This window comes from Diceros bicornis, chromosome 1, assembly GCF_020826845.1.
Source record: "Diceros bicornis minor isolate mBicDic1 chromosome 1, mDicBic1.mat.cur, whole genome shotgun sequence".
In the NCBI taxonomy this organism is placed as follows: domain Eukaryota; kingdom Metazoa; phylum Chordata; class Mammalia; order Perissodactyla; family Rhinocerotidae; genus Diceros; species Diceros bicornis.
In genome coordinates this window covers 49,825,187-49,842,672 of record NC_080740.1, presented here as the reverse complement: position 1 = coordinate 49,842,672, position 17,486 = coordinate 49,825,187, and the positions used below count along the sequence as shown (strand labels likewise).

Below are 17,486 nucleotides of genomic sequence, written 5' to 3'. Positions count from 1 at the left end.
ATTTACATTTCCAGTGAGCATTTTTTCTCTTGGTTGGACTATCAGTTTGCACACTTGGGTATTTCATTCCTGTACTTCCCCATCTATTAACTAGGCACAATGGGCTCAACTCTTAGATTCAGAAATATCTCAGCTCTGACGAAGCTGCTTTATGCCAAGTCTGTATGATTCAAGAGACAAATAGTCAAGCAACGACGTGATGGTGTTCATTGTGGACAGCTTCTGCTCTCAGCTGGCTGAGACCATATAGAAGAACTGTTGCTGGCATCAGGGATTCTGAGAATTTTTTTCTGCTGGCTGAGGTCCAGTGACTTGTGAGCAAGTAGACAAAAGAAACCCTTCCCCAACACAGTGCTACTGAGAGGGAGCTAGCAAAGTGGTGGAAGACTGAGATGAAAAGCCTGAAGGGGCCCTAACTGAGCAAAACATCAGCAAACTTAGCTCTGTCCTAAATGAGCATACGGCAGAAGCAAGCTGAATGGTGGATCAAACACGTTTATAGTGTCAGCTAGACCTTAGCTCTCCTGTTGTCTTCCTATCACCCCAACAACTGAGAAGCTATGGGTGAGAGTGGAAAGACAGGTGCTTGAGATTCAGGCAGTAATAAACTTAAATCTTAACTCTATAGTATGGCAACTGCGTGAACTCAGGACAAATTACTTAATCATTCATGGCCTCGGTTTCCATATCTGTTGAATGAAGAAAATATTACCTGAGAGCTATAGTGAGGATTACATTTAAAAGGACAATGCAAGTAAAATGCTTAGCGTGGTGCAGAGTGGACAGTAGATGATCAATAAGATGATGTTGAAGGTTGACGGAACTGTTATTGGGGTAACATTTAAACAGAACATCCATAGGTGTCCAAATAAGGTAATGCCAATAATGTACACATATTGTGCTTCAGTTTGCATTCACATTGTGTTGCTCTTCAACCTTAAAGGGATTTTAAGTAGTAGATACTACAAGGATAGAAAAACACTCTTAATTTTACTAAGATAATTCCAATAAATTTTCAGTCAGGAAATATTGCAATGCCTGAAAAAAAACATAGGAAAGCTCAATGCAAAATTATAAAATAGAATTTAAATGCACTTATATTAATTTCAGCATAGTGTGCACATGAATAATTAAGTTCAAATGAGATCTCTGCCTTGCCCTGTTTCATCAGTATAATGGAGAATGCCACTTCATCCCTGGGCAGCTGTCTCAGGACTCTCGAAGACTCGGGGTGTTTCAAATGAGGCCTTCACATTTATTCCTCAGTAAAACTGTCTGTTATTTCAATTGTCTAAGTTAAAGAAAAGAGCAGATCCTGATTTCTTTTCTTCATTAATAAAATCATTAATAAACACTATTTAGTAATAGATCTTCCCAAATGACTATCTTTACTGCATGTTAATATATTTACTCTTCAGGAAAATAAAACTGGCATAAGAGCTAAGTGATGTGGGCCGGCCTCATGGCTTAGTGGTTAAGTGCGTGCGCTCTACTACTGGCGGTTCGGGTTCGGATCCCGAGCGCGCACCGAGGCACCGCTTCTCTGGCCATGCTGAGGCTGCGTCCCACATACAGCAACTAGAAGGATGTGCAACTATGACATACAACTATCTACTGGGGCTTTGAGGGAAAAAAAAGGAGGAGGATTGGCAATAGATGCTAGCTCAGAGCCAGTCTTCCTCAGCAAAAAGAGGAGGATTAGCATGGATGTTAGCTCAGGGCTGATCTTCCTCACAAAAAAAAAAGAGCTAAGTCATGTAACGTAGGAAAATAAGCTATTACAGAAAGGGTTTGTGAAGGCCAGAGACAATATTAAAGCAGAGATCAATTCTAAATGGTTGACCCTGTCAAGATTTTTAACATCTAAAAGTGCCATTAATTCCTTTCTAATGAATCTGACATTATTAAGATTATAGGTTATAGTCAAGGAGAGTGCCATCATGTTTGTCGCAATATTAAGCGGTATTATTTTTTTGAGGCCTCGCAGAACGTCTTCACTAAAAGAGAGTGTTGCCGTGTAAGGAATCCATCACTAAGGCAAATGCCATATGGCCTCCTGGAAATCAGTTCCAAATAACGGTAACAATTTACAACAATCGCTTTCAAATAAATTTTGATGTAAATTTTAGTCTTATTGTGTGAAGAAAGAAAATGTAAGTGCAGAACAGTATGTACAATATGCTACATTTTGTGTATAAAGGACGAAAAAGTAAAATATGTGTCTTTTCTGCTTAAGAAACTGGAAAGACATACAGACACCCCAAACAGTGGATATGTGTGGTCGGAGGCAGATCCAGGTGGATAGAGAGTGGGACTGATAGCCGTAGACATTTAAAAATTTCCTTTGATTTTGGAACCATGCAAATGTATCACCTATTTACAAGATGAAATTTAAAAAATATGCCTTCGTGAGATCTTCTTGAATGAATTTCCATTTTTTCTTACATTTCTTGAATGAGATTGTTTTTCTACAAAGTGGACACCATTGATTCAGATTTAAGAATGAATGATAAGTGACATTAAATCAGATATTTTCCTGTGTTTTATATAATTGCAAAATTCTAATTGTAAAATTATTTTTATATTCATAATTTCCCCATTGATTTTTTTTTTTTTTTGTGAGGAAGATCAGCCCTGAGCTAACATCCATGCTAATCCTCCTCTTTTTGCTGAGGAAGACCAGCTCTGAGCTAACATCTATTGCCAATACTCCTCTTTTTTCCCCAAAGCCCCAGTAGATAGTTGTATGTCACAGTTGCACATCCCTCTAGTTGCTGTATGTGGGATGAGGCCTCAGCATGGCCGGAGAAGTGGTGCGTTGGTGTGCGCCAGGGATCTGAACTCGGGCCGCCAGTAGCGGAGCATGAGCACTTAACCGCTAAGCCACGGGGCCAGCCCCCCGCACTGGTTTTTTTGTCTTTGAGCCATCTACCAACCCATATTAAAGGCTGTTTCTGACCTGTTCTTGGTTCAGTTTGATCAGAAAGCTGAAGAAATGGAGGAGGAATGCTTCCCCTGTATTGTAAATTATTGAATAAAGAAACTGCTCATTTTAACCACTTATGAAGGCTAGGACTTAAAGCATAATAATACAAATAGCATGCCCATAATCCCTTATTAACTTTTCCATTTTGTGTAGCAAGCACGTTTTGGTGAGTATGACCACTAAGTAATATATCAAATGTGACTAAAAGGAAACAACACAACGTTTTCAGTGTTTTTGAAAAAGAATACTGTTATACCTGTGTTTTATTATAAATAACCAGGTTCTGTCATATTTTATCTTCTTGCCAGCAAATGAAGGACATTGTTTCATAAAGCTATTTCTAAAATGTTTCATTTCTAAAATGTACACGAATATTTAATTAAATCATATTTCCTTGAGAAAATAAAGTTCATTCGCATTTATAGCAGACAGTTGTGAGGAGTACATAATTGTCATAAGACCAGGGTAGCCAGTACCGATTGCTTGTGGAACAAAACTCCTCAAATTTTAAAACTCTTTTTAAAAAATAAACATACAATCATAAGTGTTCATTTACTTTAAAAATTCTAAAGATGAAGAAAATTATTGTCTATAGATTTAAGTCCTTGTATAAATTACAAAACTCAAGTTTATGTTACAGAGTCCCTTCCCCATAGGAAGCATAAAGCACTTTTGTGGTACCTTTCACCAGTAAATATTGTATCACATTGAATTTGACAAACAAAATAAAAATCAATATTGCATCTTTAAGCTCCAAGAGAACATTCTTCTATGCTGTCTCTCATGATGAATGAGCTTCAAAAGTCATCTGATTGCCACGATTTAACTCAATCTCAAAGATATATAAAAGTAATACATATATTGACTTCAGTAGAAATCTGAAATATCAGTGAACTGCAGACTCTTCTTGCTTGAGGTCAACAAACACCCTTTGGAAGACAACCAAGAGTAGTTTAAGACCAGTACAACAAAATAAAATTATAACAATAATAATTATAACAATAAAAATAACAATAATAAAATAAAAATAACAACCAACAATGAGGTAAACTCCCCTTTAAAAAGGCAATATGTGTTGCCTGGACTGTCAGGAGAGAGTTCGATTGTACCTGACACCCAAATGTTTTTCCAACCAGAGTTCGGCCAGTTGCATGGTTGAGGCAAAAGTACTTGCCTTGGATCCTAAGCACATCTTATACTGCTTAGGGTCCAAGTTAGGGTCACAATGAACTGGATGGAAAATATGCACCACTCCTACTTCTTGACTTCTGAAGGGCCTTAAGCCAGATAGAATAACTTTGTTATAGAGATCTACATCTTCCAGTCCCCAGCCTTGTATTGAGGTATCAAATCCACCTGCACCCAGAAGATCACTTTTATAAATACAGGTAATTCCATATCCATAGTCTCTCCAAAATCCAGTCTTCTTTGAGAAGACAAAGTCATCATCAGTGGGAGGATTTCCCCCATTGATTACCTTTGGGTCATACTGGCTAAAGATGATGGGGTAGTACACCTGTTGTCCCTGAATTGTATTGTCTCTACATCGTTGGAGAAAGTCTCCTCTGAAGATCAAGTCAACATCACAAAATAGCAGCAAAGTATCATTGTCAAACTGGGAAGAAGCCATTTCAAGACCAAGACCTCTGGAAAACTCTCCCTTCATGGGGATTAGGGTCATTTCTGCTTTGGGGTACTTGTTCTGATATTCTTTTATCAGCTCAATATGCTTGTCGGAATCTTGGCCAGAATCCCTACTGAAAAGGACGATGACCAGCTTTACATTCTGCTTTGGGATAAGACAAGTATTTTCAAAGTTCTCCATGAATCTCAAGAAAATTTCATACCTCCCAACGAGAGGAACAAGAATGTGTATTTTCTTTTCATTGTACCCTCCCATTTCTTTGGCACCTTGAAAAGAAGATAATATATTTAAAGAATTAGATATAAAAGAGAATGACTGAGTGTCACTATTAATACTCTCCACAAGGCTGTTCACATCTAGCTTTTCAGTTTCTCTAAAGAAAGGCTTGCTGAACAACTGCTGAAGATAGGCATGACGTCTCACTGGCACAGTCAGTTTCCTCCCCTTGTGTCTTTTGTATAAGAGGAGTAAATCCAAAATATACTCCACCCCATGCATGGGATCCACCCTGCGATAGCCATACTGAATTTCCTTGAAGTCAATGAGCCGTCCCCTACTCTTGGCATTCTCATTGATCATCTCCATCACCTGTAGTACAGTGTCATCCAGTGCTGTTCTTAGGATGCTGTTGATGCTCTGTCGAGGAGGCTGGTTCTCAGATGCTGAGTAAAGGAGCTTCCCTGTCAGGAACTCCCATTCTATCACTTCATCTCTCTCTCGAGGCTGGAAGTGGTTGAAAGAAGGCACCACTCCCAGCTGCTGGTCCTCTTTGCTCACTTCACTGTTACTAAGCCTGCTCATCAGAGCACTTTCCCGGTGGAGCTGGATGGTACGGTAACGAAGTTCAGAAATTTTGCGACTCAGCATGTAATTATGAAGCCTGTATTGGTAGGCGGGCCTTTTGTTGGGATGAAGTGTTATGGCTGCGTGGATTTTGCTATTGTGAAGGTCTTGGATATAACCCTTCCGATTGTGTTCATAATTTTCATGGAACAGCTGCTGCATCTGAAAAGTAAAAAGAAATCAGGAGGTCAGAATAAATTTACAAAGAAATAAAGCAATAACCTAAAACATTTAAATTAAAATATTTAATAAAAATTAGTTATATGTTATTTCATAACAAAAATGACTTGTAAAATTTATATTTAAAAGAAATGAAACTAGTTATAAAATGTCAAATTCAGATGCTCAAATACTGCAAACTAACCTGTCAATTGGCATGCAAATACTGCACACGAACCACCAGCTATGTTTTGAAGAATCTTTGTCCTTCTATCTTAAAATCAACCCAAAATATCAAAGAAAACAAGACTTGAATATATCCAGAACCCCATAACAAATCATTGTGAGGGAGAGGCAGAGTGGGTAGAGCATGGATTTTTCAAAATAGGGAGGTTGTCTGAGGAGTAAACCCCATGCCCTGTTGCTTGGAATGGCAATATCTGCCCCAGAGGCGATGTAAATTTTATTTAGTATCCTGATATACCATCTTTACAGAGTAAATTCTTGGTAAGGTAAGATGGAACAGAAACTATATTGATCTACACTACTGATCTGAAGGATCATATCCCAAATTAGACATGCTTGACATCCTTATGAGCCCGAAAGGCTCTCTGTTGGTCTAGAACAAGCTCTCTACCTCAGGCAGAAACAAAAATGACAAAAAACAGAGAGTTATAAGATGACACTTTAAACTGCCAGCTGACTCCTCTTCCTCTGCCACGCAATAAAGAAACCTCCATCACACCCTCCAAGGTAAGCACTAATGAAGAGGCAGGAGAGGAGATGGAGGGGGAGAAGGAGGAGGAGGAGGAGGAGAATCATCACCAGCAGCAGCAGCAGCATGAGATATCTGCCAATATATTGATGCATAAAGAGGAAAGGAATATCACAAACTTAAGAAAACATATCCAAAGCAGGTAAAAATTATAGACGAATCAAATAAATTAAAGAAAATACAATCTCCATAAAGAAAGAAATCAAAGAATAGACACACGAGCTTAAAGAGGATAAATAAAACCACTGATAGTCACATTACAAGAAGCATAAAAAGAGATTTGTGGAAAACATAGGAAGAAGAGACTTGAAAAAATTTAGCAAAATAATAGAAATATAAAAGAGAGATTAAAAAAGTTTGGAGAAAGAGATATATATCCATATGCACACATATGTAAAAATGTATATATGTAACATACATTTAAAAGTTTAGATATATATTTAGTACGTATGGCTATATATTACAGGAGATAAAAAATATTTATGTGAAATATGTCTGAGGGACATACTTCCCTTAAAATAAGGGTAGATATATAACTATGTGCAATTAGGCCAAGAGAAAAAAAGCAAAATAAACAAACAAAACCCACTGTGGCTGTAAGTAGGAAAAGAACGAATCTTGCCACAACATTCTCTATAGCAACATTCAATGCTGAAAAATAGTAGAGCACAGCCTAGGAAGACCCCAAGAAAGCAAATTAATGACTCATAATTTTATATTCAATCAAGCTAGAGCTCAAGTTTATCCCAATCAGGCTAGAGCTAAAATTTTATTGCAAAAAATAAATACCTCCTAATATGTAAGAACTTGTGGCAGATTTGTGGTGGTAAATTCTTTGAAACTGCTCTCACTGAGAGGTGGGGTCTATGTCCCCTTCTCTTGAGTGTGGGTGACTCTGTGACTATTTTAACTAATAGACCACAGTAGGAGTGACACTATGCCAGTTTCTAGATCAGCAGCTTCTGCTTCCTGTCTTTGGGAACTCGCACTCTGCAGAAGCCAGCTGCTAAGTAAAAAGTCTACGTTAGTTTCCTTGTTGCTGGCAGCATCTTCAGTAAAATGTGGAATAGCAGAATCCTTGTTCCAATCCCAGAGTCGGGGAAGAAGCTGGCAATATTTCTCTTTAACACATTAAAGAAGTTCTTTTCTATGTCTAGTTTGCTAAGAGTTTTTATCATGAATGAATTTCGAAGTTGATCAAATGTTTTTTCTGCATCTATCGAGAAGATTATGTGATGTCATTGTTTTTTCTGTTGTGGTGAATTGCACTGATTGATTTTCTAATATTAAACCACCATTGTATTCCTTGACTAAATTCATCATGATCCTGATATATTATCCTCTTTATATAGGCCTGGAATATATTTGCAAATATTTGTTTAGAATATACTGTGAGATACCAGTTTCCCCAACTGATATATAGATTCAACACAAATTCAATACAAATCCTACCATTTTTTAAAAAGAGAATGTTGCTGTTGATATTAACAAGTTGATTCTAAAATTTACATAGATATGAAAAGTCAAGGATATTCCAGATAATCTTAAAGAAAGATACATTACAGATAAAAAGTTATGGAAATTTAGACAGTATAATATTGGTACACGGGTTAACAGAACAAAGGACCAAAATAATCCCTAAATGAACCTACTCATGACTTAGGACTTATCACTTGGCTTATGACAAATATGACACTGAGATTGGAGAAAGGGTGGTCTTTTCAGTAAATAGTGCAAGGTCAGTTGGATATTTATATGGAAAAAAGTAAAAACTGAGCTCCTATATCCCATAATAATAAAAAAAAAAGCCATCCTGGATGGACTGTTGATATAAATATAAAAGGTAAAAAAATAAAATAAAATTTCTAAAAGTTAACACAAGAAACTATCTGCATAACTTTTGGTTAGTTGAAGACTTAAATATGACACAAAGTACTAACCACAAAAATAGGTTGAGAAATTGAACTATATTAAAATTAAGAACTTTGTTCCTCAAAAACACCATTAAGAGATTATAAAAGGTAAACTCCATAGTCGGAGAAGACATTTTTAATAGATCTTATCAAAAAGGGCTAATACCCAGAGTATGTAATGAACCTGTACAAATTAGTAAGGAAGAAGGACAAACCCAGCTGAAAAATGGGGAAAAAACCTGAATGGGCACTTCACAAAAGAGAATATGCAAATATCTGATAAACATACAAAAACATTCTCTAGCTCATTCATCATCAGGGTAATGCAATTTAAAGTTACAATGTGATAACACTACGGACCTACAAGAATGGTTAAAACTGAACAGACTGATAATGTGTTGTCAAGATTTGGAACTCTCATACATGGTTGGTGAGAATGTAACTTGGTTCAACCACTGTGGAAAACTGTATCAACTAAAATAACCATACACATTCCTGTGACTCAGTAATTCTACTCTTAGATACATGCCCAATACAAATACATACTTACATACACCTAAAAATATATGTAAGAATCTTCACAGCAGCATTATTCAAAATACTCCCAAACTGAAGGCAACCCAAATGTACATGAAGAGCAGAACAGATAAATAAATGTGGTATATTCATATAATGGAAAACAATATATCAACTAAAATAAATGAAATACTACTATTCACAACAATGTGGACAAATCTTACAAAGTGAAAGAAGCCATATACAGAAGTATATATTTTGTTTGATTCTATTTATATGAAATTCAGAAACAGGTAAAGCTAACTATGCTGTTAGCTGTTAGAATAGTGATCAAAAATCAAGAAAGAGGGCAGGATGGGGCCGGCCCAGTGGCGTAGTGGTTAAGTTCGCACGCTCTGCTTCAGAGGCCCAGGGCTTGCAGGTTCGGATCGTGGGCGTGGACCTATACACTGCTTATCAAGCCATGCTGTGGTGGCATCCCACATAAAATAGAGGAAGATGGGCACAGATGTTAGCTCAGGGCCAATCTTCCTCAGCAAAAAGAGGAGGATTGGCAATAGATGTTAGCCCAGGGCTAGTCTTCCTCAAAAAAAAAAAAAAAAAAGAAAAGAAAGAGGGCAGCAAGCTCTAGTGTGCTGGTAGTGTTCTACTTGTTGATCTAGGTCATGGTTACACGTATGCATTCAATCTGTGAACATTCACTGAACTGTTACTTAAGGTATGTATGTCTATTATACTCCAATGAATAAAATACTTCGTTTTAAAAATATGTATATATATGCATGTAGAATTAGGTAGGTTTTCTGATACGTATGTACATAAATGTGTATGGATATGTGGGTGGAAGACAAAGAGAGAGTATCACGGAAGTTTTCCTAGAGAAGGTGACCTAAAAGGAGTAAGACCAATACCATAGGAGATTCTTTATCTCCAGTATTTTACCCGGTTTCTATTCTATACTCAGAAAGATTTTCAAATCAACATCATTTGACTTTGAAGAATATAACAGTAGATATTTTGAGAAAGATTTTTGGACTTGATTCAAGACACAGTAGTTCAGTTGCATCCAATATTTTTTTCCTGAAAACATATGCCAATTTTTATTTGAAACTTAGATCAATGTTAAATCAAATTAAATCCATAATTTGCAGTGGGCTGTTATATCTCCATTTTTGTAGTGTTATTATTTTTTATCCGAAATTGCTTCAATATTTTACTTTATGTAATTTTCCATGGATTTTTTTTCTTTGTATGCAAGAAGTAAAAAAATATATTTCTCATCACGTATAGACTACTAATTATATCACCTCTAAAAAGTATTTGGCTATTTGAAACTACTCTTTCTTAAGGCATGCTTTACATTACTAAGAAAAAGGGAACATGCTAAATTAAATAGGAAACATTGCTCAGAGGCAAACTATTCAATTGCAGGCCTATCTGGCTCCTTTAGTGATATTGAAGTGATTAATACTGCACAATTTGATAAAGGTGATATTTTGTTATACAACAAATAATATCTTAGTATTGAAATGTTTAACGAACTCGCATCACTCACATCATTACAACCTAAGCTGTCCTATAGTGCTTATCTTTCTAATGTAATCTTTTGCAGAAATATTACAAGCCATGATGAGAACAATCCTTAAAAACAGCACATTCATACATAATCCAGGTAGTACAGCAATGATGAGAATATCTTGAATTTATGTCATATTTTCCATCAAGAAGCATACAGCATATCCAAATTTTCTACTTTTATATGTAGGGAGGGCCAAGCTATATAGGATAGACATGAGAATGTTTAAGAGCCTGGCTATGAAGTTAGCCAGGTCTGGATCTGAGAACTGGCTCTACCATTTGTAAGCCATTTCCTATCCAATCTGTCTAAACCTCAGTTTCCTTATCTACAAAAGGGAAAATGCCAGCTACCTGAATGTATATTAAAATGTTGCTTAATAAGAAAAAAATATATATGATGCTTAGCATTGTGTCTGGCGTATAGAAAACATTCAATAAATAACTATGTATAAATAACAGTTCGAGGATTTGTCAACTTCCCCCTGAGGGGAGTTTTAGCTAGGAGTTTTTTTTTTTTTTTCTTTTAGCTAGGAGTTTTCAGAGAATGAAAGCAGCATGCTTTACTTGGCTTGCTTCATCTTTGCTCATTTCTGGAAATGCTTGGGAACAGTTATAATTTGGCCACAGACACTCAGTGCTTCAATGTGTCTAACATGCCATTGAGGCACCTTCTCCTAGAGTCCTCAACATTTCACTACAAGAAAGATAAATTACTGTGAGGATTTCAGGAAACCAAGGTTCAAGAGGGTTAAGTGATTTAACCAAGGATCTACTGAGAGTAATGAGATTATAACTGAAACTAGACTAAATAGCCAGTTTTTTTACTTATCACACTAAAGTTTGACTGTAGCAAAATTGTTTTAAGAAAAAGTGTAAAATTTACTTTTAAAATTATATTAGCTTGTTTGAAATAATTCAGGACCTCTAATTTAAATTGGCTTCTTCTCCTTTACAGAATTTTCAATTGACTTCGTGGTACCTCCAGAGCCTTACACTGAAAGGAGGGAGATAATTTTAGGCTAACAAAATCACAGCTGCCATTAACATCAGTGTGTCCCGACTGATCCCAGTGCCGTAAGTGTGTCACCCCAAATCTCACCCTCTGAGAAGAAAATTATCTGAGAAGCTATAGAAAAATCTATTATAAAAATCAGAGAGTGGACTAATAAATGCCAAGGTGTTGTTGTATGCTATTATTAATCTTCTACTATATTAAACTTCCATTTGCCCCTTAGATTTATTAATAATGAAACCAGAGCATAGGTAACTTCTGGAGTGATCATAGCTATGTAAATAAAGGACTTCTATTTCAGCAATTAAAATCTTCAAAGAAATAGTAAAGAGTCAACTGCAAACAGGCACAAGGTAACTTTTGGAACAAAATACAAAGTTCGTAAAGCTAGACTGTGGTAATGGCTGCACAACTAAATAAATTTACTAAATGTTATTAAACTGTACACTTTCAAGGGGAGACTTTTGGAGAATGTAAATTATACCTCAAGAAGGCTATTTTTAAAGACACATAGGGAATATTAAAAACAAAATACAGGAAACTCTAGTTTTAAAAATGAAGAGACTGGAACAATATACAGTCACCAAAATACGTGTAGGATTTCCAAAAGCTGATGGGGTTGAGCAGGCTCATCGGGAAGTAAGTGGAGACAAAAGGCCACACAAAATGATGTCCATGACAAAAGGGTTCAGGGACAGTAGATCTCAGAAATAATCAGGAAAAATATACTGCCTGACAGTGCAGGCGTAGAACCTATCCTACGTACCCAGCTGCGGGTGCAGGAACCGAGCTGGCTTGGGCTGGCAGAATAAGCCCCTGATGGAATGGTTCTGTTTCTGAGAAGCAGAACAGACAGAGCTACAGAAAGCAAAGCATTAAACAGTTAAGCCATGTTTTCATGAAGTAGGTTTAGTCTGAGGCAGCAGAGAGGACCGATGCCTTTTCTTTGTGGAAATCAGCAAGCCTAGGATGGTAACAAACATCTCTGCCAAAATAAATCTACGGTGAAGGGCTTGTCCAGGGACAAGTAATTTTTTCAGAGGAAAGTATGTTTTCTAAAAAAGGGAAATAGTACAGCACTAACACAAAGTTTCTTTTAAGAAAAAGACTAGATGAAAAACTAGCTCCCCTCACCCCGAATAAAAACAAGCCACAGAACTGAGGAAAACATTAAGCAACTGTTTTAAAAAACATAAGAAGCATTTTCCTTGATCTTTGAAAACAACAAAGTAGAAATATAAGACCTCAGGGATGTGGTGGTAAGAGATGAAATGTCAGCTCACAGAGCTAAGAAATAAAAAAAGAATAAAAAATAAACTATCACAGACATGAAAACAAAATCAGAACGAAAAGTATAGAATAGACACTGTGGAAAGCTTGGTAAGGGAGAGGAAAGATGAAAATTAGGAAAGTTAAAAACAATGGAATAGAGGGCCGGCCCCGTGGCTCAGCAGTTAAGTGCGCGCACTCCGCTACTGGCGGCCCGGGTTCGGATCCCGGGCGCGCACCGACGTACCGCTTCTCCGGCCATGCTGAGGCCACGTCCCACATACAGCAACTAGAAGGATGTGCAACTATGACAGACAACTATCTACTGGGGCTTTGGGGGAAAAAAAAGGAGGAGGATTGGCAATAGATGTTAGCTCAGAGCTGGTCTTCCTCAGCAAAAAAAAAAAAGGAGGATTAGCGTGGATGTTAGCTCAGGGCTGATCTTCCTCACACATACAAACACACAAAAAAAAGCAGAAAAAAAACACAATGGAATAGAAACAAAGAATTACAACAAATTAGAAACAATTCAGGACTTGGAAGAGTACTTGGTACATAGTAACAGCTATTAATAGGAATTACAATAAGAGTTAGCTAGTATTATTGTACTGTTGTTATTTGTTTTTACTATTATTATTATTAGTGCAGATATTGAATAAATGAGAAAATAAGAATGGCCTCGATTAACTTTTCCTTAGAAAATAATTCAAATATGCTCAGCATAGTCATCATTTGATTTCAGATCATCATCTAAAAACTAAAAAACTGAATTCGTCTTCATGAGGTCTCTGTTGTAATGAAGGGGAAATAAGAGGTCATGCCATTATTGGAAAGCTGTTCATGAGCATCTTTTGCATTCTCTATTAAGAAAATAATTGCATTAATTTTTCTCTATTAAGGAGAAAATTCCCTTAATTTATTTATGTAAAGAAGCTATTTCAGTTTAGTGCAAGTTCTTTTGTTCCCATTATGCCATTCCATTTTTCCTAAAAAGAAAGGATCCTCTAACTTAGAAAATTCTCTTTGAATCTCTTCCTATATATAATATTAAGGAGGATTTGGACAAAGGAGGTATTCTTGTTCTAGGAACTACAGACTGCAAATTAGAATAATTTATGAAGGTGAACGGGAAATAATCATTTAAGTGGTGTAAAATATTATGGTGAATATGTACCTAAGGGTTGGGTAATTTGCCTTGCAAATATTTAAGCTCATTTTATTCTCTTTGATTTAGTTATGCAATACTACATAACTAAATGGAGAGTCTTATTGCCCTTAATGCACATGCCTAATGATCTTTCATTTATTTTATAAGACCAGTAAACATAAAGGTCCTAAGCGAAATAGTGAATTTTCAAATTAACACAATTATTTTCCCTCAATTATTGTCTTCAAATATTAACACTAAAGTTCTTAAAGTGTGTGCTACTTCTTTGGTAATAATGACACAATGAAAACAGTACTTAATTTTAAATATTAAAGAGAAGAAATGAGTTTGGGAAAAATAAATGTACATATATCATTCTATAATTATAAAGATAATGAAAAAATATTAAAAGGTATGGCTTGGATAAGTTGTTGAAGCAAAGATCTAATTTAAGTATGATAAGATATGCCCTTCTTCATATCATGTATGTATGTATGCATTGTTACATACAATTAAGAGCATTATTTTGCTACTAAGATATAAAAATAATAGCAGTGGGGCCGGCCCCGTGGCCTAGTAGTTAAGTTTGGCGCACTCTGCTTCAGCAGTCCAGGTTCAGTTCCTGGGCGCGGACCTACCACTTGTCAGAGGCCATGCTGTGGTGGCAACTTACATATAAAATAGAGCAAGATTGGCACAGATGGTAGCTCAGGGCAAATCTTCCTCAAGTAAAAAGAGGATGACTGGCAACAGATGTTAGCTCAAGGCAAATCTTCCTCAGGAAAAAAAAAAAAAAGTAGCACCTTGGAAATAGCCACATCTAATCCACACACTCTACTTTAAAAATTCACTGTGTAACATGTAATAAAATTGCATGGAACTAAATATAAATACACATGTGTGTGCATACACATACACACACATAAATAAAAGCAAAAGTGGAGAAATCTGAATAAGATTAGTGGAATATATCAATGTCAATATCCTGGTTGTGATATTTAACTACAGTTTTGCAAGATTTTGCCATTGGGGGAAACTGGTTAATGGGTACATGGAATTTCTTTGCATTATTTTTTTACAAATGTATGTGAATCAATAATTATTTCAAAATAAAAGGGTTAGTTAAAAAGTATATACAAAAAAATCGAAAAGAAACTTTGTCTCATTTCTTTTCTTTTAAAGAAATCACCCCAAAGTACACTTGAAAGTATCAATGTTGAAAACTTGTATCCAAAGGCTGCAGACCTGATTTTGCCTTTTTTTCTTGGTAAGCCCAGTGTTTTGAATGAATTTGAATTTGAAAAATGTTAAGTGAACATTTTCCATTTATTTTCAGTCTCATAAACTTTCTTTCTGTTTGTTTCATGAATTTAAATTGCCTGAGGGCATTTGTGTTCTTGGATATCTTTTTAATGTAACTAAAAAAACCTTAAAATGTCTTTTCCTTTTGAAATCCAGTCATATGCTACAATATAGATGAATTTTAAGGACATTATACTAAGTGAAATAAACCTGTCACAAAAAGACAAATACTGTATGATTCCACTTATATGACATATCTAAAGTAGTCAAATTCATAGACAGAAAGCAAATGGTAGTTTCCAGAGGCTGGGAGAAGGGGAAAGGGGGAGTTGTTCAATGGGTATAGAGTTTCAGTTTTGCAAGGTGCAAAAGTTCCAGAGATTTGCTGCACAACGATGTGAATATAGTTGACCCTACTGAACTGTACACTTAAAAATGATTAAAATGATAAAAAAAAATTTCTTTTCCTTCTATTTCACATGATCATCACCTTTTCCCATCCCCATTTCCATCTAGAAATATAATTTACAGTCTGGCCAATTAATATACTTTGTTATAAATGTATAGGCAAGATCTCTCTCATTGTAGCAAAAAATAGTTCCCCTTGGCTATAGGCTCACATTTTGCACTTTATAATCCCACAGAAAGAAAAGCAGACCTTGCCACCCAGACAAGGGCAGAGAAATGATACAAGAAAGACTGAGTGCTGTTGAGAACACTGAACACAGCATTGAGCCGTGCCTAAGGCCAGATCACCCTCAGACTTCCTAGTTTCCCAGGACAGTAGTTTCTCCTTTGTTTCAGGCAGTTTAGTTGTGGTTCTGTCACTTGCAACCAAAGGAATTCTGTCAAAAACAATTTGACAAGTTGATGTATTTTGTGTGTGTGTGTGTGTGAGGAAATCAGCCCTGTGCTAACATCTGCCAATCCTCCTCGTTTTTTTTTTTTTTTTTTTTTTTTTTTGCTGAGGAAGACTGGCCCGGGGCTAACATCTGTGCTCATATTCCTCTACTTTATATGGGACGCCGCCACAGCATGGCTTGCCAAGCACTGCGTCCGTGCACGTCCGGGATCCAAATCGGCGAACCCTGGGCCGCCCCAGCAGAGCGCGTGCATTTAACCGCTTGTGCCACCGGGCCAGCCCCGACAAGTTGATGTATTTTAATTTCAGCTCTGTGCTAATGCTCTGTATGATTTGCCTCTGTTTAATTAGCTAGTTTAATCTTAGTTGAAATCCAAACAACAATCTCATATAGGCAATCTGTACCCTTAAAACTGGTACTTTTCTTCCTGTTAATTTCATTTTGTTAGCTATTTTAGTTTTAAAAAAAAAACCTGTCAGACAACACAGAAAATAGCTTCCAGATACTAACTCTTATATGTGATGAAGTTTTCTCAGTAGTATACATTCTCTACAGTTTAAAAATACTTCAGATAACACAGAGAATAATCAGATGATATACATTTCCCAGCTGGATGTATTCCGGACATATGCTATCTTAGGCAAACATAAAAGAGATTTAAAATCAGAAAGAAATCACCAAGTTCATCAGATTTCATTTTATAATGGTGTCATGGCACATAACCATGTTAGTTCAAATAAACCCAAATACCTTAATTAAAATTACCCTGTTACAAAATAAAATAATACTCCAATCAAAAAAAAAACACACTAATGATAAGTGAACTTGATGGCTCATCAATTTGCCTGATTTAGCCTGACATACCTACATTCAAGCAGTGACCATATAGATGCTTTCTGATAAATATTCAAGATAACAGTGAATCGTTGTTGAAACCTACAAAATAAACCTGTAGACATTTTTAAATTTTTGGTAAATTGTCAAGTAAATTTTTTGTATTCACTATTTCCTTAAACCTTTTTTTCTACTCACAATTTATTACAGAGAAGAGGCAAAGAAGAATTTCAAGAGGTTTTCAAGTTGCCACTTTGCAAACCTGCACACACCCTTTATTCACGTAATACTTAACTACCCCCTTCACTGGTGATTTAATTATCACACCATAACTAAGAGAAAACAGGAAGGAGGGAGGTTATCACTTCCAAACTAGGCTTTCAAAACCTTTGAAAAACAAAACATAAAGATCGTAGTTGCCGTAAAGTTTTGAAAGACATTAATACAACTAATGAATGTATTGTATCCATTGGAGGAAATGTATCAACTGTATAATGGCACTGATCATGCATAAAATTACACTTTCCAAATAAAAAAAGAGAAAAAGATCTGCTTTCTAATACATAGGTTTTATTCCAGTTATGAAAGCTTTCAAATCCCAAGTAGATTCCTTTTTAACTAAAGGTGCTAAAGCTAAAGTCAAA

The 17,486-nt window shown here is 36.0% G+C and overlaps 1 protein-coding gene across 1 annotated transcript in view; it reads right to left on the bottom strand.

The window, feature by feature from the left end:
* Positions 1-3,231: 3,231 nt before the first annotated feature.
* The window catches only part of CHSY3 (chondroitin sulfate synthase 3), a 239,575-nt gene continuing 225,320 nt past the window's right edge, over positions 3,232-17,486 (bottom strand). Inside the window, exon 3 of the mRNA XM_058539852.1 lies at positions 3,232-5,636. Coding sequence (XP_058395835.1) covers positions 4,074-5,636 — 1,563 coding nt within the window. The 3' untranslated portion in view covers positions 3,232-4,073. The remainder of the gene's footprint in view (positions 5,637-17,486) is intronic.